The sequence below is a fragment of the Asterias amurensis genome, chromosome 2 (genome assembly GCF_032118995.1).
Source record: "Asterias amurensis chromosome 2, ASM3211899v1".
Taxonomy (NCBI): Eukaryota; Metazoa; Echinodermata; class Asteroidea; order Forcipulatida; family Asteriidae; genus Asterias; species Asterias amurensis.
Genome location: NC_092649.1, coordinates 2629358 through 2652436, shown reverse-complemented (window position 1 = coordinate 2652436; position 23079 = coordinate 2629358). Strand labels below are relative to the sequence as shown.

At 38.0% G+C, this 23079-nt stretch overlaps 1 protein-coding gene and 1 long non-coding RNA gene across 3 annotated transcripts; one reads left to right on the top strand and one right to left on the bottom strand.

Annotated features, from left to right (window-relative positions):
* Positions 1 to 1594: 1594 nt before the first annotated feature.
* Positions 1595 to 18730, bottom strand: LOC139933915 (uncharacterized). 2 transcript variants are annotated; one of them, XM_071928148.1, is made up of 4 exons: positions 18587 to 18730; positions 6910 to 7182; positions 2866 to 3023; positions 1595 to 1959 (listed from the first exon to the last, which is right to left on the bottom strand). In XM_071928148.1, exons 3-4 carry the CDS (start codon positions 2941 to 2943, stop codon positions 1681 to 1683), a joined length of 357 nt encoding a protein of 118 aa, XP_071784249.1. In that variant the 5' UTR covers positions 2944 to 3023; positions 6910 to 7182; positions 18587 to 18730; the 3' UTR covers positions 1595 to 1680. The 2 variants fall into 2 exon arrangements, with proteins under 2 accessions (XP_071784249.1, XP_071784248.1); XM_071928147.1 differs by lacking the exon at positions 1595 to 1959 and having other exon boundaries at positions 2937 to 3023.
* LOC139933897 (uncharacterized) lies at positions 7919 to 11145 on the top strand. The gene is made up of 4 exons (XR_011785648.1): positions 7919 to 8010; positions 8814 to 8935; positions 9611 to 9739; positions 10342 to 11145. It is a non-coding gene; the product is annotated as an uncharacterized lncRNA (long non-coding RNA).
* Positions 18731 to 23079: the final 4349 nt, after the last annotated feature.

Below are 23079 nucleotides of genomic sequence, written 5' to 3'. Positions count from 1 at the left end.
CATTGTGTGACTGTCCATCAACCTTCCTAAAAAATATCTTCAATATTTGAGATTACCTTAAATAATTATTACCTATGGTAAACATAATAGGTTGTATACCACTGTAGCATATATAATTCTAAAACAGTCGTATAATTCGACATCACTGTTAAAGAAAAATTAGCGGGACGAGCAAATCACTGTTGATGCTTTTACTCTTTGATTCAAAGATCAGTGTTCTCACGTTGTGTATAAGCATAAAATAACAAGCCTGTAAAAATGTGGGCTCAATTGGTCATCGAAGTTGCGAGTAAATTATGAAAGAAAAAACACCCTCGTTTGACGTATTTGTGTGCTTTCAGATAGGAATAAAATACTTCTAGCTAGAAGTATTTTATTACTTTAGTGAGAAATAACCTCTTTCTCAAAAACTACGTTACTTCAGAGGGAGCCGTAACCAACAATGTTGTATACCATCAACAACAGCTCTCCAATGCTCACTACCAAGTCAGTTTTTTGTAAAGTTAATAATATTGCTTTTGAGTAATTGCCAAACGTGTACCTTCCCTAGTCCAGTCAGACCAATGCTGACTCAAGGTAATATCGTTAGTTCTAGCAGGGAATCACTTTACATTGTGGCAATTGGACGCTTGGTGGCAGCTAGACTTGTGGACAAGTCGTTAAAACGGCCCCAAGCGGTAAGATAGTCGAGTTGAGATCACTGCTCTCGCGCGAACTGCTGGCTCCCCGATTTCTAATGAGGAGTAGAAATCGGGGAGCCAGCAGTTCGCGTGAGAGCAGTGATCTCGCGGGAGCACCGCTTCAACTCGACTATCTTACCGCGTGGGGCCGATTTAACGACTTGTCCACAAGTCTAGGTGGCAACAGACTTACCAGGTAAAACTCATTGTTGTCGCTAGCCCTGATGTGCTAATGTACGCATGCTCAGAACTATGGACATTTACCTGGTAAGTATGCTACCACGTAGCCTCCCATCGTCTATCATTGTATACCCCACACCTCTCATTCACTACAATGTGTTCATTTTAAACCATGGAGTTTCCTCCCTCCATGTATAAAAACCACAATTTCAATATTTGTCATTTACCAATGTAGGTTTGCGGAAACACCATGTGTGTATCTACTTGGCAGGTAGAGTTTGTTCAAGAGAATCGACGTTCTTTATTCTACTACCGCGGAGTAGATTGTTGGGGGGTTCGGGAGACTTCCATGCTATATTACACCAGAACTTTTCAATCAAATTATCTGTGAGTTGCACAACAATATTCGAACTATCTCTATTGGTATTATTTTTATTTACGATAAACGTCTTACATAATAACAGAAAATACAAAAACATAACCAACGGTAGATAAACGGTATTTCACAACCCAAGGTCTTTTCGATATTAAGGTTTATCATAACTTGGATTTGCACAGGAGACTTACGTCAACACTCAAAGAAATACAATTCTGTTACCTTTGTTTGCTTTTATAAAAGAGTAAACCATGCTCCATGATATACCTTATCTAAAGTACCAGACATTTTGAAAAGAAGTTTGTACCTGTACTAATAGTCGTGCCTTCAATTCAGGTTTAATTTTCGACTGCTTCTATATTGTCCACGTCATTTCGAGCCACGTCTGGGAAAAACTGATCGTCCAATCGTATCCAACATGCACTAGTTTCAGGTTCACCATGTTCATATATGAAGCTCAATCGGTGTCTGCAACCGGGTCAGAGACGGGCTTCCGGTATGACGCCTGCTGGTCCTCATGAAGAACAACGCAATCCAGGGTAAGAACACAGAGAGTCCGATCATACCAACGCACAGTAGACTGATGGGCACCCATATACTGATCCCTACGCTACCGTGGAAATACGTCAGGTTGTCGACCAGGAGGTAGATACCGACGGCTGTTACACCCAGGAGAAGGAGGAGGACTACGATAGAGGAGGCTACAGTGTTCTCTTCTGATGGCTGGAAAAGAAAAGAATAAAGGATTGAAAAATCAATCAGGAAATAGCCACTGACCGTTTCTCGCACGTAATGTCAATATAGTTGAACCTTCTGGTAAAGCATGTACGTGTGCTGATGTAGCAAAACATATTCATACATACTTTTACAGAGACTTTCAGAAGAGGTTAATCCATGGCATTTACATCATTGGAAGCGATCAACTTAGAAAATCCACTCTAAAAGACCTCTTGACTTGGCAGCCATCTTTGACCGCCTCGATTCTTATCAGCCAATGATAGTTCTTCGTTAAACCTCGGTGAGGGATTGAGTAAAGTCAGGTACAATGACTTTCCCGATATCAAGTTCCCGCTCAAAATACGGACTTTGGGGCCGGTTTTTGACGCCATCCTGCTATCGCATCCTGCAAGCCGAGGAGTGCAGGTTAATCCTCAAGAGGGCGCTACTTCAGGCCACCGCGATCACAGACTTTGGACCAAGTTTAACCCAAGATTTACCCGAACGTTCGAAACCACTCGAGACTCCAATTGATGGTGGTAACATTAAATAACTTCTTGGGAAAAAAAGACTATAGTTAAGGTCTCTAACAAGAGTCATTAATATTGCTGAACTCACACAATGACCAAATAAGGTGCTGATATCCCCGGCATTGAGCACGCATTAAATGTACTGGATCCTTGAACACAGCCGTCTATAATACACGAAAAGAGCAGTCTGACTAACTATCCCCATTGTCGACTTGATTATATCCAAATACGGATATATCACTATCCGTCATTGAACATTTTTAACTCCCGTAGAAATGATGTTTAAAGTGTTCTTCCTGATGTGCAATTGCATTGATTCATCAGCTGTTCATCAAATTAATTAGATACCATGAATGCTTTTAAAATGATTAGTTATACTCACGGTAAAATACGATTCTTTTGTAACTCTTTTGTCGTAAGGTTTTTGGCATATTTCGCATTCTTGAGCACCTTTTAACATGATCCATTTCAGTAGACACTTCTTGTGCACATATTTTGAAGACCCCGAACACCCACAGGGCGACACCAGCTTCTCCTTGGCTGTTAATGTAAAACAATTAAAATGGCATAATTAAAGGTGACGTTTTGAAATTAATGGCAACCAAAACTTTTGTTTGGAAGCCCATAAAGCAGCTATCGATGGTATGGAGCATTTTTAGAAACATTTCTCTTCGAAGATTATTGTGGTATTGAAAAGATGTCAGTTTTCTATGCCAACAATTTGAGTCTGAGAGTTTATTCTTGCTAGGGATTATTCTTCCTGCCTCGAAAGAATTCTCTCGTTATTCTCTCGTTATCTAAGAAACGCGAAAACCTCATGAAATACATTTAATATAATGCACATGTTACTTTTAAAGGAAAACGTTGCCTTGGATTGGTCGATTTGGTCTTTAAAAAGCGTTTGGGACTGTTTGTTATAAAATGCATATGATTAGAAAGATATTTTAAAAGTAGAATATAATGATCCACACGAGTATCACTCGAAATTGTGTGGTTTTCCTTTTACCTCGTCGACTAACACTGTCGGCCATTTATGGGAGTCAAATTTTTGACTCCCAACAATGGCCGACCGTGTGTGTTCGCAAAGTAAAAGGAAAACCACGCAATTTCGAGGCAAATTTGTGTGGATCATTGTATTCTACTTTTAAATCATCTTTCTAACCATATGCATTTTATAACAAACGGTTACAAACACTTTTCAAATACCAATTCGACCAATCCAAGGCAACGCGTTCCTTTAATGTATACATCAACATTTATATGGGATTAAAACAATTTAACAATTCAAAACACCAAAGGTACACTTTTCCTTCAAATCACAACTTAAATTGACTCTGTTGAAGCTTTAGTGTGTTCTTTATGATAAATAATAATAAATTATAACCAGTTTTAAAGTTTTTACAGTTCAATAAGTTTGTTTGAATATAAAATGTAAGTGTTTACCGGTTTGTTTCGTCTGATGTTTATCTACTGCCTTTGAAAACAAAATTAAGAAAACACAGTCTGTGGTTGATTCGAAAGAACAGTTCCACAGCGGAAAAGAAGGCGACATTTTTCTATGTCTGTTGTTTTCTCCCCGGTAAACACTGAGACCATAACGATCGAAACGCCGGCCGAGTAAGATTTACCACAACTCATTAGAGAACGATAATTGCATGGGGTGTTTCCGCAAATCCGGAGCTTCAGTATTGGTTTCAAACCAGGATAAGTTTGTAAACTTACGCGAACGGTAGGGTCATTAAATCGTTTTAAATTTCACTTGATTGTATTTACTTCCTTGTGACCTACCTCAGTTAAAGCCAATGGACACTTTCGGTAAACAGTACTGTCCAAAGACCCAAACTTCGTGTATCACAACTTATATATAAAATAACAAACCTTTGAAAATTTAGGCTCAATCGGTCATCGGAGTCGGGAACGGGAAAACCCACCCTCGTTTCCGCACGTTTCGCCGTGTCATGATGTGTTTAATTCTCAATATCGATAATTGTTTTAAAGGAACACGTTGCCTTGGATCGGACGAGTTGGTCTATAAAAAGCGTTTGTAACCGTTTGTTATAAAATGCATAATATGGTTAGAAAGATGTTGTAAAAGTAGGATGTTGTGATCTACACAAATATGCCTTGAAATTGCGTGGTTTTGTTTTTACCTCGCCGACTAACACGGTCGGCCATTTATGGGAGTCAAAATGTTGACTCCCATAAATGCCCGACCGTGTTGATTCGCGAAGAAGGAAAATTGTGTAATTTTGAGTGATACTTGTGTGGATCATTATATTCTACTTTTAAAACATCTTTCTAACCATATGCATTTCATAACAAACGGTTTCAAACGCTTTAAATAGACCAACTCGTCCGATCCAAGGGAACTTTTTTCTTTAATGTTTTCTCAAAAAGTAAAGCATTTCATTGAATAATATTTCAAGAGAATTCTTTCGCCATTACCTTCTGTTAAACCTGTAAGTTATTTGTAAATCTGTGAACTTTTTTGCTTTTCAGTTCTGAATGTGTATAATGGCTTTAAAGGCAAGGTATACTTTTTGGTAATTGTCAAAGACTATGTGATTCCTCACTTGGTATATTATAACCCAACATATTATGTGCATAGAATGTGAAGTGTTTTGCTGAGTTGGTCATCGAAGTTGCAAGAAAATAATGACACAAAAAGTACCCTTGTTGCATAGAATAATTGTGTGCTTTCTGATGCAAAGGCTTCATGCCTGAAGCCTTTCTCAGTTTGAAATAGTTGTGTGACAATTATATCTTATTCTAAAAGTACATGACTTCGAATGGGGTCGTTTCAAAGAAATGTATTTTTTGTTAAACTATCATCATCTCTTTAACAAGTAGGTTTTCATGGCTATTAATTTGTGGACTAATTTCCAAAGGGATTTCAATCTCAATAATAATAATTGCTCTGATAGCAATATTGGATTTACTAAATAATGCTATTTTGTTCCCACTTCAATACTGTTATCTTGTGGCGAGCCTCTTTGGATCATGAGCAATGGATGAATTTTAATCTAATAAAAAATTGATGTGCTCTCATTATTTTACTGTCACAAGTTTGTTGCCTGTGTGCTTATATATTTGTATTAAAGGCACTGAACACTATTGGTAATTACTAAAAAAATAATTATTAGCATAAAACTTTCTTGGTGACGAGTAATGGGGAGAGGTTGATGGTATAAAACATTGTGAGAAACGGCTCCCTCTGAAGTGCCATAGTTTCCGAGAAAGAACTAATTTTCCACGAATTTGATTTCGAGACCTCAGATTTAGAACTTGAGGTCTCGAAATCAACCATCTAAACGCACACACCGTCGTGTGACAAGGATGTTTTTTCTTTCATTCATATCTCGCAAGTTTGATGACCGATTGAGCTCAATTTTTCACCGGTTTGTTATTTATGTATATGTTGAGATACACCAACTATGAAGGCTATTCTTTGACAACTACCAATAGTGTCCACTGTCTTTAATAACTATTTGATATTTCTTTCTTTTTATGTAATATATGTTATATTTTAAAGGCAGTGCACACTATTGTAAAAACACAAAATGATTATTATCATAAAACCTTACTTGGTAACGAGTAATGGTGAGCTGTTAAGAGTATAAAACATTGTGAAAAACGGCTCCTTCTTAAGTTACATAGTTTTCGAGAAAAAGGTAATTTTCAACGAGTTTGATTTCGAGACCTCGGATTTAGATTTTGAGGTCCCGAAATCAAGCATCTGAAAGCACACAACTTCGTATGACAAGGGTGTTTTTTCTTTCATTATTGTCTCGCAACTTCGACGACCAATTGAGCTCAAATTTTCACAGGTTTGTTATTTTAATATGTTGAGCTACACCAAGTGAGAAGACTGGTCTTTGACAATTACCAATGGTATGTAGTGTCATTAATGACTTATGTAAACTGTACATTTCAGATCGAGTGATGGTTTTGGTTTTTGCTGGGGTAGGTGTTGCTCTATCGTACCGAAAAACACAAACTCATACAATGCTTCCTTTCTAAGGGGCCAATTTCATAGGAATTTTTTTTCAAGAAAAATTGTTTCAAAAATGCTTCAAGTCTGCTCTTTATATTAATTGAGTGAGAAATTACCTCTTTCTTAAAAACTACATTACTGCAGAGGGAGCCGATTCTCACAATGTATTATACTATCAGCAGAGATCTCAATTGCTCGATACCAAGTTTGTTTGCTAACAAATATTTTGAATAATTACCAATAGTGTTCAACGAAAGTTACTACGGTTGGTCAACTTAGGGTCGTATATCTCGGTGGTATAAATATGTGTGGGTTTGACTATAGTCAAACCCTAATGTTTCAAAACATCGACTGGTATTTGACCCTTGTATTTGACAATAATTATCGAAAGTGTCCGGTTAACTAGAGCTCTATGCAGTGTAACCGCGTTACCTTTGTAGTTTTCTTAGATCGGGGCAGAGTATGGTGAAGCGGTAAAGGACAGTTATGCCCTGTCACGCCCTCTGGAGGCTGATCACCTTCAGTGTAGCCGCAACCATCTATCACTGGTAACAACGTCGCGTTCATGTTACATGCAGGCCTACTTTCCTGCTGGACACCACCGAGGCTTAGATCTAACGTCTCGGTGGTCACACGGTTACCACTGGCCACATTGGCTGTAAAGCATTGCAGGTCATTTGGTTTCTTGATCGAGCTGGTCACACCCTGTAGAAAACAAAAACGTAGAAAAGAAAAGAAATGTTATATAATTGAATACTATGTAACATTAAACACATTTTGTAAACTTCAAGTTATATGCGCTTCTGATTTTGTTACCTTTCTTTCTACTGATAAATTCTCATAAATTATTCAATTATTCTCCAAATAGAGTATGGAATAAACGACATAAACTGCTCACAAAAAGTAAGGAAACTTATTTCAATCCGGTATATTTGTTATTATTTAATACTCTTTTTGTATATGGTATGTATCATTGCAAAGCTGAACTCTTCCTCTTTAAAATGATACTACAATTGCAATGATTACATGTTGCTGGACTTGACCACGTTAATGAGAATGAGACAGAGTCACAAATCAAATGTGCCAGAATTAGCAATATTTTTGTGTTACTGTATGAGTTGACGCTGTAATTTAAACAAGCAAGACAACTTACTGATCTTAACCCACTTGATTGAGACAATAAATTTGGTATAGAGCAAGACAAGTTACTGATCTTAATACACTTTATTGATACAGTAACGAGTGGATGATCAGGGTGGTGTTTCATAAAGAACATAATACAATTAATCTTAACTATCAATCTTAAGTCTGAATCAATCTTAGTCTACAATTAATTGTAAAAATCTGTTTCATAAAATCAATCTTAGCGTAAGATCAATCGAGCGTACGAAAAGATTGATATCAATTGTATCTTAAGACTTCAATTGTATTGACAGAGCCTAAAGCGCGACCTTTGACCCAAACACACTTTTGGGCTCTCAAAACTTTTTTGAAGTCGGCCATCTTGTTTTCACTGTGAGTGATGGAACCGTGGTAAGTAGAAAATAAATTCGATTCTTTTATGATTTGTTGTTGGATTAGAACGTTGATAGTTTGCTATTTTATAGTTTATGTTCACAGGGCTTACTAAGTGTTCTTGAATGAAAATAAACCAAGCACATGTGTGGTTTTTACCGACTTAAAAACTGCTGTTTTTCAGCGTGAATCGCCAGTGACGGCGTGGGGGCTAGCGGTGCATAGTGACCCATCAAAACACTGCTAATTACGGTGCACACAATGGAGGGGGATGTGGCTATAGTTTTATTAGCTATGAAGTTTGTTAAGTTGGTTTGACTTCATTATATTGATTTTCAGGCAGTAATAGAACATTAATGAGGTTGATTGTTGTTGTATGTATAGTTGTTAAAATGAATTGGTATATTTTATTCTATTTGTTTTGGAGAAAAAAATTATTATTTGTTGTGGATGTCTGACAAACGATACTTTTGATAATGTTGGGATAATGATCAATTGATGTGTCTCCTTTTTGATTTTTTTTTATAAAAGGTGTTATTTTGAGGACTTGTGACAAGTGGGTAAATTAATTAATATTTTTATATTGTTTGTTTATCTAGTAGTAGTACTCTAGCTAGGCCCTATATATAAAATAATGAAAGCCAGTCAACTCATAATTAATTTTAAAATGCCAATATATTGGAATTTTCAGTGATCAGAATTGTCTGTAGGTGTGAATTAATTATACAGGGATATTTCAAAGATACTTGCAAGTAATTACTATTTTTTTAAAGTACTAAAACTAAAGCCTTAAATAATAACAAATTTTTTGTTTCATTCAGCAGGGAAAGATATGTGAAAACCAGGAAATAACAATTGTACAGCTGAAAAACGCGTTCTTGCTGGGTTTGTAATGGGAAATAACAAGATACTCTTTGAAAAGACAGCACACTGTTCACACAAGGTAAATTTGTTTTTAATTAATTTGTTAATTATATTTTGGTCGTAAGCAAGTAAGTCTGCCACTAATTCTGTTGTACACTGTAGGCTGGGCGACTAGTTAATTGTACTACTGTACTCGACAAGTCGCAAGTTGCGACTACGACACTAGTTGAGACTAATTTTTAATTCTCAAGATGTGTTGATTGTGGCAATGTTTGCCGCAGGCGTAATATAGTAAAGTTCAAGTTGAAAGGATTGAAGGATTGTGCCACTTATGTCTGATTGTATTTCGTAAGTAAATTATGTTGTCGTGAGTAGTCGTCAACGACACAATTGGTTCAGGTAGTCACAGACTGTAATTATTTGAAGTAGTCACGACTATGTTTGAAGTAGTCACGACTATGTTTTTAGTAGTCGTAGCGGCACGATTAACCTGGTAGTTGAAAAACAGTAGTCCCTACAAGTGCATTGCTTACAATTTTTTTGCCTTATACTCAAATGTTACAGCCATACTGGCAAGCAAAAGATGTACGTATGCCTACTATGTGAGGCATATTATGTGCACAGTTCAGTGTATGCCTGTTATTATAGTAGGCAAACCATAATACTATGTTGTTACTTCCAAATTTAAATTCCCTCCATAAGTTTGTTTTACTATTTGAATTTATACACATATGAACGTTCTTTATATTTTTAGAAGGAGGTTCAAGCCCTGTTGATGACACTCTTCTTGAACATTTCCTAGATGCCCTGTCTCCTCAAACCAAATTTGGAATCTATTGACATGAGTCAAACACAGACCCGTTGCCATCTGAAAGTGCAGCAGGTAAGACCCAGTTACTTCAAGTCAAGTTTACACTGGTGATATAAGGTGAAAATGTTAAGTGTCAGTTTCACTGTCCAACTAAATCCAACTTGTGTTTACTCTCACAAAGGAGGAAGCATTTTATTTTGTTAACTTTTTATTATAATAACAATAATAATAATAATAACAGGTATTTAGAGACGTTCCCCATAGAAAACTATATCACAGCGCTTACAAAAACTGAAATGCACAATAAACAACAAAATCTTATCGGAAAAGCTACGTATACACAATGTTTGAAAAGAATGAGAAGAAGAGAAAAGCTCAAATAGGGAAAAATGTGTTTTCAGAAGTTTTTTAAATGGGTCTGTGGATTTAGCGGCTTTAATGAAAGAAGGGATGTTGTTCCATGCTGTGGATGTATCAATTTTTAGCACATTTTGAGTGTAGATATCAAGAACCAATTACTAAAAGATGGAGGAGTTTAAAAAGGGTTCAACTTCAGTTGAAATTCTGGATTTAAAAATTATATACATGTGTATAATTATCAATCACCATTGTATCATTTTATAAAAAGTTTCAGAACCATTATGATTTGTATTTTTTTTTTTTTTTTTTTTTAGGATTCGAAATTTTAAATTTCTCAAGAGTTGCAAGCCAAGTGAACAGTTGAATAGCAGCAGCAGCAACATCAACAAACAGAGGCAGCTTGAGCTTATGTAAGAGACTTTGGATGTCCAGAGAGGCATGATAGTATGTCTGTAACTCTTTGCATTAGTAAACTTGTATTCTGTTTGGTCTAGAAATTGTTGTTTGAAAATACTTTGACAATATCTTAAACAGTACATTCAATGTATTTATCTGAATTACTATTTATTAAGAGTGTCTTCATTTTAAGTATGGACAAATAAGTTTATCTATTTAAGCATACATTATGAACTTCACAATAATATGCCTTTTGTGAGCCTTTCCATGTGTTCACCTAACTCAAGTAAACGAGAATAAATTTATACAAATGTGAACTGATCATCTAAAAAAAATTACTCAAACTGCATCTGCAAATTTTCTTAAACTTAACCTAAAGCTTTTACAAAGTGGAGCAACAATATTGTTTGTTTTGCAATGGTTACATTTTATTTTATGCACACCATGCAATGCCTTAAATACTAATGTGTACAACATAAATTATCTCTTCAAAAAGCATTTGTAACATTAAATTCTTTTTTTAAATAAACATCTGAAAAAGAGTTGCTTCTTCAGAGAAAATAAATCGCTAATAAAATGGTTTGTTTTTGTATTTCTTACAGTGTTTACATGAATTCAAGAATTAAACAAAGAATATGCCAATAATCATTATTTGCTCTAACCAAATCCCCAGCAGCAGCTGCTACAATGTTCTCCTATGTAATGATTTTCTGTATCAACTAGTTGGGGGAGGGGGGAATCCTGCATTGATGAACAACCTCTCTGTGTATCGTGCTCTGCTGCAGGATTTGATGAAAATTATATTATTCATTTCTCAGATGATAAAGTTATCCTTAATATTACCCTGATGCAGTGTATTCGCAATGCTGCAGCCATAAATCCCACTTGCAAATCACTAAACTTCATCTACTAGGGTTCTTCTCGTCTCCAAAATCCCTCTCCTTGCACAAAGCATTTATTTTCCATTCAAGAGGTTGAAACGCCATCATTTTGTTGAGATGACATGTTTACCCCACTAAAGTACTACACACAGTTCCCCCAAAAGTTTAATTTTAGTGTTAATGAATTTTTCACATGTCACTTAAGATTAATTGTCTTACTCCTACAATTGATCTAGGACCATGTGTGAGGCCAAGATTGATTCAGAGTGAAATTAAGTTTGATATTGATCTTAACTTTCTTTATAAAACGGAGATAAGATTAATTGTAAATTTGAGTAGTTTAAGATTAATTGTTGGGAGATAAGATTGATTATTGGAAGATAAGATTAATTGTAAAGCTTTATGAAACACCCCCCAGAAGGCGTTGATGACAGCATGGCACCTTCTTCTCATGCTGCACACAAGTCTTGTGATGCGCTGATGACGAGGAATTGGCGTTCCATTCTTCATTAAGGAACCTGGTTAGGTCAGCCACAGTTGATATGTTGGTGGTTCTGGCGCGGACAGCGAGGCCAAGCTGGTCCCACAGATGTTCCATGGGATCCAGGTCTGGACTGTTAGCGGGCCAATCCATCCGGTGCACCCCAACATTTTTCAGGTAGTCAGTCACCAGTCGGGCTCGAGGGGGGCGAGCGTTGTCATCTTGAAAGATGGGGTTTGGTCCAAAGTCTGCAAGTATGGGACTGCATCCGGCTGTAGAATATCTTCTTGCAAATACCCATCAAACAAGGTGTTTTTCCATGAGATGAGGGTAAATTGTGTCCGATGAGCTCACTGGTGAAAATCACTGTGTAATGGTTCTGAAAAGCTTGATCGGTTTGATTAATGAGCACTACCTATTGACCATTCACAGACAACGGTAATTTTGGCACATTTGATTTGTGACTTTGCCTCATTGTAATTCATGTAGACAAGTCCAGCAACATGTAATCATTGCAAATGTGGTATCATTTTAAAGAGGAACAGTTCAGCTTTGCATTGATATATACCATATACAAAGAGAGTATTAAATAATAACAAATATACTGGATTGAAAAAAGTTAAAGCGGTTCGTAGTATAGCGGGAAATAATTGTCTTATAGGAATTCGAGTAATGCATTGTGCATATCAGGTGGCCATTATGTAATAGGGGCGAAGAGGGAGGTTTAAAAGGAGATTACAAAGGGTATTGTAGTCGTTTTAGCAAGCACTTTCACAGCGTACTTCTCGTTAAGTTGCTGTAGGGCGTCTACTCCGATCGACATTGAAAGCCAAATGTAAGCCAACTACATCGACGAAAGAGTCAAGCAAGCTGTTGCCAGTTCACAAACAGCATTTTTAAGCAAGTTAGAAAGCCTAATTTCGTCGAAATTTACTTGCTTTGAAAGCAAGATTTTCACCATGGCCGGCTTCTCAGCCTGCCGGGAGGTCAGGAGCAAACACTCAACAAACGAGCGGATGAGCAGTGTGACATCAGCCAAGAAACCAGGGCTCTGTTTCAACTGCGGCCAGCCAGGGCACTGGAAGTATTCGTGCCCACAGAGACGACAACATCCAAGTGATAAGATAAGTGATAATATTTGTTATCGATCTCAGTTTGGCAGGAATCAGAAAACCGATTATGGAACATCAGTGTTAATTAAGGAAACAATATATTGTAATATTTTTACTGGCCAGTCTTTGATATTTTTGTAATTTGTAATTTTTTTATTTTTACTTTTATAATGAATCCAACCGTATAATGGTTGCAAATAAAATTTACCTTACCTTACCAATAGATGTACCAAATAAATCGGTTGTGTTAACAACAGTAGGTAGACTAAAGGCTTCCTTAAAACACTTGGAGGAAGCGGAAGTAAATGAACATAATATAAAGACAGTTATTGTAGACGGGTATAGAATACCCTTTAGAACACTACCAGGTGTTTTTCATTTGAAAACAATAGGTCGGCATTGGAGAACAAGTTATTCGTTGCAACAGAGATTGAAAAACTAAAAGCAAAAGGCTGTATTTCTGAAGTCTCACACAAACCAACATGTGTCAATCCCTTGACGGTTGCTTTCAGTAAGATTGGAAAGCCAAGACTAGTTTTGGATTGTAGAGATATCAACCCTCATTTGGCACAGTTTAAGTTTAAGTAGGAAGATGTTACCGTTGCAAAACAAATGTTTGTTACAGGGGATTACTTGTTTACTTTTGATCTCAAGTCAGCTTATCATCATATTGAAATATCTCGGTTTTTCATGGGACAAAGAAGGTGTAACACACTACTATCAGTTCAATGGGTCGTATGAATAAAAAGTAGTACTTACTTTTACTTGAACATTTCAAGTATTTACTACCATCCATATGAATAAAAGGAAGTAAAAACTGTTACTTAAAAGTATTTACTAAAATGCTAAAAGTATCTACTTTTACCAAAAAGTAAATTCTTTTAATTTTAGCACTTACTTACTTCCATATGAATAAAACGGAGAATATACTACAAAATGCAAGTAAATACTAGTGATTTTTCAAGGTAGCTCCAGAGCTACCTTGGGCACAGAAGTAAAAGGCTCGTCCGAAGAAATGACAGTGTTTATGAATGTTCCTCACAGGATAAATGTTTTAGTCCAAAGGAAAGACATCACTGGAATATTAAATAGACACATACAGAGTGTTTCACAACAGAAACAACACTTACAAACTCAAACTGCTTTTAATCAAACTTGTTTATATATGCTGAGGATAAAATAAAACCGTTTGTAAAAAAAAACCGCTTTGTATCATTACAGTAAGCTTTTTAAAAAGATATAAAGAATTTTTTCAACTCAGAAATGAATGCCTCGATCTTTAAGGCTAATTGTTCATAAAATCAGAAGAAGTAATTTTTTAAACAATTAAATGCATTTCAATAGAATGTTGTTCGTGTTATTATTAAAACTTTTAAGTTTAAGTTTAACAGCTATGCTCTTATCCAGCTCTCATCTTCTCTATACAGCGCTGTCATGCTCCACTCCGAGTTTCAAAAGCTTAACAAAAACGTTTTTATTCTGTGTGTCCAGATGAGTCGTCTTCATCAAAATGTTGTCAGAATAAAAACCTCATGGCTGACTTGAAGACTTCTATGTTTCTGTTAAATCAAATGCTACTTTGGCTGTGTGTGTGAGTGCGTACGTAGACGTGAATGGGAGTTGTAATACAAAGGAAACTTTTTGTTAGGAGCCATTCAGCCATGGTATATCAGAAGTATTTACTCCAAAGCATTAAGTGAATACTTTGCAGTAAAAGAATAGGTTTATTCATACGGAATTTAGAAGATGCTTTTACTGAATGCTTCTACTTGGTAGTTTATGCTTTTACTTTTTGCTAGTACTTGTCAGTAAATACTACTTTTTATTCATACGACCCAGTGTTCTACGTGCAACTTTTTTTTATTTATTTTTTTTTTAATGCCTTTTTTCTTTCTTTTTAGTAAGTAGGGGGGCGAGCCATTCCTCGAACAAACCTGAATATCTAATGATTCCCCACTTTAGAACATGTACATAGAAAACCCAAATATCACCCCGCTCCCTTCCCCCGACGTACGTTGACTAAAAGTCCACCATGCCAAACCGGCTCAAGAAAACTTAGAGTATTTCCTTGCAGTCTCGATAAAAATTTACCCCTTTTTCGGCAACGGAAACAGACATCCGTGTCTCTCGGCACATACAACTGCTTCTCTTTGATGTCCTCGGGTGATAGAGGAGCGAACTCGGAGACGTACTTACGAAGGAGAGCCATAACATAAGCTAAGTTACGATCGTAGAGCCATAACATAAGCTACGTTACGATCGTAGAGCCATAACATAAGCTACGTTACGATCGTAGAGCCATAACATAAGCTACGTTACGATCGTAACCGGTCTCGTGAAGCCTTGAGCAACTGAAGCCTGCCAGGTTTTGGACTTTTAAAGCCGACTTTGCCTGTATTGAACAAACGTGATACAAGTGCAAACAATCTGCCAAACCTCCTTTAAGAAGCTTCTTTTATTGAGCTCTAGTCGTATAGGAACCCCATTAACCGGGCCAGTTTCCTATATTATGGTGCCAAAACCCCATTTAGAACTCTCTCAGACCATACTCAATGCATAACCGCAACGCCATTCAGACTAAGGGGTAACTGAGGCGGTACTCCCGGCCCCCTGAGCCGTACCTATAAATACCGCCCTCCTACCAAGGCTAACTAAGGCCAAAGGCCAAACCAACAGAGGCACCAAACTTTCAGAGTGCACACCTCCAAGTCTATTTCCAAGGGCCTTCCCCTGCTGCCTGCCAAATCGGAAGTGTGGCATTCCCCGTTGCCTTTCCTTTTATTTCTAACTTTATAAGATACGAAAGTCCTGCTCCACTACTAGCTAGCCTTTTTGGCCGGTAATCCACCCTTCCATTGACCATCATTCTGTCCTCACTATGTTACTCTTAAGGGATCGTAGCCACCCCATGTCTGTAAGATAACAACCTTGAATGGGTATAATTTCCGCTTTTTCGGAGCCTTCCCATAGTTCTTTGCCCTCCTTCTGCTATGTTGCTTGTGTTTGCTTATACATCTGACGAAGACCCGGTGTGGATCAAAGCTAAGGCCATCTCCCCTACTGGCTCTACACAAGTATATAAATTTATTTTGTATGTCTAAAAGCTTCAAATCATGATCTCTGGATGTAGGCACTCTCCAAATACTAGACCTCATTTTGCCTGTAGAGATTTTCCAGCGTCCATTGGCCGATTAAACCAAAATACGCCTAAACCTAAGGGGGCACTCCCCGTTTTTCCCTAACTTCCAAGGCCCAAGCAAGGGGGACGCCCCAGTGCCGGCCAAGACCAAAAGAGAGGGGCACTCCCCGTTTAGAAACACCCATTTTCAGGGCTCATTACTCAGGGCACTCCCTCATTACGCAAGGCCTACCCAAGTGGGGCACTCGCCATCCAAAGCGTTTTTTTTTTTTTTTTAGTATTATTAATGGGATCACTCCCCGATGAAAAACCAAAGATGGTCACTCCCCATTTCAAACACCCATTTTTATTTTTATTTTTTTTCCATTTTTTTCTCATTTTTTATTCTTTTTTTTCCAGGTTTATTTCTTGGGGCTCTCCCCGATGAAAAGCTAAACAAGAAGATGGGCTATTCCGTCCCCAATTAAAACACCAATATTTCTGGGTTCATTACTGGGGCACTCCCCGAAAGAAAGCTAAACAAAGATGGACACTCCCAATTAAAAACACCCGATTTTCCGGGTTCAATACTTGGTGCACTCCCCGAAGGAGCTAACCAAAGATGGGAACTCCCCATTTAAAACACCCATTTTCCGGGCGTATACTTGGGGCACTTCCGGATATAAAACTAACCAAAGATGGGCACTCCCCATTACATAACCGATTTTATCGGGTTCATTACTTGGGGCACTCCCCGAAGGAAAACTAACCAAGGATGGGCAATCTTAAACACCCGATTTTCCGGGTTCAATCCTTGGGGCACTCCCAAAAGGAAATCATACCAAAGATGGGCACTCCCCATTTAAAACACACGATTTTCCGGGTTCAAAACTTGGGGCACTCCCAGAAGAAGATGGGCACTCCCCATTTCAAACACCCATTTTCCGTGTTCATACTTGGGGCACTCCCCGAAGGAAAACCAAGGATGGGCACTTCCCATCTTAAACACCCAATTTTCCGGGTTCAATCCTTGGGGCACTCTCAAAAGGAAAGCTAACCAAAGATGGGCACTCCCCATTTAAAACACACAATTTTCCGGGTTCAATACTTGGGGCACTCCCCGAAGAAGATGGGCACTCCCCATTTCAAACACCCATTTTTCGGGTTCATACTTGGGGCATTTCCGAACATAAAACTAAACAAACATAGGGACTCCCTGTAATGTCTTAATAGACTAACGAATTAAATCAACACTAATTAAAAGCAATAATAATTATACGAATTCAATCTCTGCATCAACATGTGCTTTATTCTCTGTCCCTCAGTTTTCCATTCTGCCTCCGTGTGACCTTACACGAGGTCAACTCATTTGCATAACCGAGTGTGATCACGTGAACACTACACTCCCCATTTAAAACACCCGATTTTGGGGGTTCATTACTTGGGGCGCTCCCCGAAGGAAAGCTAAACCAAAGATGGGCACTCCCCATTTAAAACGCACATTTTGGGTTCATACTCGGAGTATTTCCGGATCTAAAGCTAACCAGAGATGGGCCCTCCCCATTTTTTCTTTTCTTTCGGGTTCGTTACTTTGGGGCACGTCCCGATGTAAACCTAACCAACGATGGGCACTCCCCGTTTAAAACACCCATTTTCTTGGTTTATATTTGGGGCACTTCCCGATAGTGCATAAAGCAAACAAAGATGGGCACTCCCCATATTTACACCCGATTTTTCCGGGTTAATTATACTTGGTGCAATCCCCGAAAGAAAGCTAACCAAAGATGGGCACTCCCCCTTTTAAAACGGCCATTGTTTCGGGTTCATTACTTGGGGCACTCCCCGATGTAAAGCTAAACAACATGGGCAATACCAATTTAAAACACCCACTTACCATGTTCATTACTATGGGGCACTACCCATGCAAGGCTCACCAAGGATAGGCACTCCCATTTAAATTACAAATTTTTCCGGGTTTATCTAAAACATGGATGCAAAGCTAACCAAATAAAAGGGGGCTCTCCCCATTGGAGCACTGAACTCAGGACCATTATCTAGGGTACCGATCCGAAGCGCCAAATATTTCGGATCTCAAAAGCTCTGCAGTTTAACCTCAACAAGAAAAAAAATGTTCTACGGCAAAGAACAAAACCTGGCGCCAAGCACGGAATTGTTTAACTAACTAGCACGACCCTCAATGGTGCATAAAGTTATCTCAACACACCACCATCCTCGATGGATCTCTCTACCCCGATAAAATCAATCTTGTATGTCTGTGTGCGCGCTGGCGCTTGCACTTACCCTCATGTACCATGCGACACCCATGGGCTCGCAAGCAATCCACCGACCACCATGGACCCTTGATACCACCAAGAAACGTGCCATTGTTAACCTCTCAACGATTTTACAAAGGGTAGCATTATGTCCCATACAAATGCACCCAAGCGCAAAAGGACTGGCCGCCATTGTGCCCGGCGGCAAGTGAAACACATGTTCCCTCACATGGGTCTAAATGGTCGAAAATAAGAAAATTTACCTTTCCTTCCCGAAAGCATATACTATAGATACTACCTTGGTCCTAAGCCATCGACACCCACCCAGTGGTTTCACCATTGTCGTCCACTCCAGATTTCCCAATGGTAATTCGGGCACGAGGAATAAATCTTTTTAAAATTTTTGGACCTTCCGCCCAAAACGTCCATCCGGTGGACACCAGAATCGCGACTGACAAAGAGTCAGTCGCCCTCAACGCCCACAGCGGTGCAAATAGTACCCAAACCCTATAGTGTTATAGGATTGTGTCCACCATATCTCGAAATGGCTTATTGCAGAAGGGCACCGACTGTTCATCAGAATGTGCTTACGTGATTGACTAAAAACCAATCACAAACAACAATGTTTTGCCGAGTGCGTCCCATCGAGAACGGCACAGAATGACTCTGGGTGGACGCAGCGAGAGAAATTAACATATAACGAAAGCACAGGGGAGGTGAAAACAAATTAGTCACAACTTTTCTGTCACAACAGTTCGTAGGAATCAGACATTACCGTAGACTATGCTTTATATATAACCTAAAATCATCATCATCTTCATTTATGCTACTCTCTCACTAGGGAGATCATATATAGCGCATGTGCTTGCGAACAAAAATGTTGAACAATCGCTCAAACTTCCCAACATTTGCCGTGTCTTCGTCGTAAGCGTTGGTAACAAATTCGGAACGTTCACAAATTATTCCTCACCTCCTTAAAGCCATTATACACTTTCGGTACAGAAAAAAAAGTTCACAGATTGACAAACAACTTACAGGGTTTACAGAAGGTAATGGTGAAAGACTTTTCTTGAAATATTGTTCCATGAAATGCTTTACTTTTTGAGAAAACATTAAAACAATATCAATTCTCGATAGCGAGAGTTACGGATTTATTTTAAACACATGTCATGACACAGCGAAACGCGCGGAAACAAAAGTGGGTTTTCCCGTTATTTTCTCCCGACTCCGATGACTGATTGAGCCTAAAATTTCACTGGTTTGTTGTTTTATGTATAAGTTGTGATACACGAAGTGTGGGACTTGGACAATACCGTTTACTGAAAGTGTATAATGGCTTTAAGCCCGGTTCATACTTCCTGCAAATGCGAATGCGAAGCGAATGTTGACGTCACAAATTCGCAACGAATAATTCGCAGCAGTGCCCATCTGCTCGACTCAATTGCAAATATCGCTGCGAAAGAAGGGTTGCCCTGACGTCAAATTCGCGTCAAATTCGCTACGCATTCGCATGAAGTATGAACCGGGCTTTACGAAGATCGGTAAACTTAGATACCGGTTTCTAACTTTCAGCGAATGTTGCGAAGACGGTCATTTGCCGTCATTTTTTCGTTAGCATTGGTTACGTTGGTAAAGCGTGCGTAAGCGTTGGCAACGTTCGTAAAGGCATTGGCAAGCGTTAGTGAGCATTTTGTAATATATTCGTAAGATATTGGTAAGGAGAGGGCCGACTGAGGACGATCGAGGGATGAGACTGAGATGAAAATATTCACTATCCAACCGCCATTTTGGACGAATTCAACGCGAAGTTCAAAGTATTCATCTTCGCAAGAACATTCGCCACTCTGTGAGAGCAGCAATACGAAGCGCTTCCTAGATTTCAGCGAAGATAGTAATTCGCCATCGATTTTCATAAGCATTGGTAAACCGAATGCCTAACATATTCATATTTGCAAGAATATTCGCCCAAGTGTGAGAGTAGCATTAGTCTGTGTTCATTCATTAGTCCAATGCGAACACGGCTTAAAATGTAGCCCTCATTATTGTAACCAAAAATTAAACTGTTATAATTGGGGGCTGAACTACAATTCCAACTGAGTTTAGTGTTTCAGTTGTTGTTATCTATAAAAAATTAATAAAACAAAGTGCATTCTTCATCAGCCTCCACAAAAGCTCGACTTATGAATAACTCATGATAATCTACAGAGTGCGGGCTGATTATACATAGAGCGTATGAACATGCCTTTGAATAATTCATAATGACGCACTGCCAGGGGAAACGTTATCCTTTTAGAGCGATTTACCGTGTCCTTTGGGACCAGACGGGCCAGACAAATTGAGCAGTTATAAGTTCTGTAAAGAGTGCGTAGGCACTTTCTACATCACACGCCGATAGATTTTCTTTTTTCTTTTTTTTTTTTGCTATTAAAAGGTCATCATTGTCGGTGTAACTATGGCAACTGGAAATCTAATGGTGGTTACTACTTGCTGCTTTTAATAAAGCAGAATCTATTGGTGACGTAAAACGAAATATGGGTCAGACAGAATTTAAAGGCAGTGGACACTATTGGTAATTGTCAAAGACTAGCCTTCACACGTTGGTGTATCTCAACATATGCATACAATAACAAACCTGTGCAAATTTGAGCTCAATCGGTCATCGAACTTGCGAGATAATAATGAAAGAAAAAACACCCTTGTCACACGAAGTCGTGTGCGTTCAGATACTTGGTTTCGAGACCTTACTATCTTAATCTGAGGTCTCGAAATCAAATTCGTGGAGAAAATTACTTCTTTCTCGAAAACTATGTCACTTCAAAGGGAGCCGTTTCTCACAATGTTTTATTCTACAGCTTCCCGTTACTCGTTACAAAAGTCAGGTTTTATGCTAATAAATATGTTGAGTAATTACCAATAGTGTCCACTGCTTTTAAAAAGCTGATACATACAAAAAACACTTTCAGATAAAAAAGACTAAACAAACACAAGTGAAACCATGCAAACAATGACGGACTATTACACACACGTTATCATAAATGAATTGTGGCGTGTACTTTTTTGACTCTAGTTGTCTTCGGTCAAAGACGGCATTAATATAAAATCTTCCCTCGAGCCACACGATCCGGAAGAATTGTTTCGTTGCTTTAATCACTTCCCGCTAATTCCATGACAAGGTGTACATCTGCATGTAATAATACACAAGCTCGCCAGTGCTTAGAAACAAGATAATGCCAAGCATTATACGGTTCCATTATTTAAACTGCTGGCTATAGACCATGTGAACTTTGTTTACAATAAGTGTGATATTGTAAATTCTTTGAGTATTCTGAAAATGTGAATAGGTCGTTGAATTTGCGAGATACTTAATAATGGAATATATTAATTACTTTCATTCCTTTAATTTGTAAATAAGTTTTGAAGTGTCTTGTTTGTGAATGATGAGATATTTTTGAGTGTGAATAAACGGAATCAAGAGAAGAAAAAAAATTTAATAATAATTAATAATGGAAGAAAAAATACCATTGTCACACGAAGTTGTGCGCTTTCAGATACTTGATTTCGGGACGTCGAAATATAATTCTGAGTTCTCTTAATCAAATTCAAATATTTTAGTAGAAAATTGCTTCTTTCTCGAAAACTACGTTACTCCAGAGGGAATAGTTTCTCATAATGTCTTATACTATCATCAACTCTCCATTGCTTTTTACCGAGTAAGTTTTATGCGAACAGTTATTTTGATTAATAACAATTTGACAAAATTTCAAGAGCATGCTGTACCCCGGAGTCGGCTACAAGTAGTGCATCGTTTTTCTTCTTTATTTTCGTCTGATAGATTTTAATGCTATAACGTATACGTCTGGCTCGGTGAGGCACTGTACCAATTTATTGCTTTAGTCTCAGCTGAGGCGAACAGGGAGTTCATAAATCGGTAATTTCATATTCTGAGATGCATCTATAATTCATTTATAGACTGGAATGGTGTTATTTATATCGTAATGAAAAAATAAACGCTGTTTATCTTGGACACTATTGGTAATTATCCACAATAATTGGTAGCATACAAATTTATTTGAAAAAAACTATTGATAATAAAACACTGTGAGAAACGGGTCCCTGTGAAGTTTTTTTAGTTTGTGTAAAAGCGATAACTTCTTTCCCCTTAAAAACTTCAGATCTGAAGCCTTTTATTTGCATCTGAAAGCACACTTCGACGACCATTGAGCCAAGATGTTCACAGATTAGTTATCTTATGCATATGTTGGGAGACACTAAGTGGAAACACTGGTCTTCGACAAGTATTTAAGGTGTACAGTGGCTTTATATTTAAAAACCAGTACATTTCTAATGATTTTTTAAATAGTTGTTTGTGTCTTACTAGAAATCATTTGAACAGTGAGAAAGGGATTAAAATGTGTCCCATCAAATTTCCACAAATCTCAATGAGTTTTTGGCGCATAATGGGCTACACGGCTGTATTTTTAGTTTAAGGTGTGAGAGCGCTGACGTCACCAGAAGAAAGTGCGAGGTTGTCAGTCTCGCCTTGAGCGCATTATGTAATTTAAAAAAGTAATAGGACGCGCCGTGGGGATCGAAACAACCTCTTTTCCAAAACCGTGCTTTGGACGTAATAAATATATGTATAAATCACACTGGAAACATGTTTGACTTCACACTCTGGGGAAAAAAAATGATTAAGTTGAAATAATAAGTACATCTACTATAACATAAAAGACCACTACTCCCATGATAACTTTTACCCCAGTGTTTCCTTTGTTCTGCCCGCATTGAAAT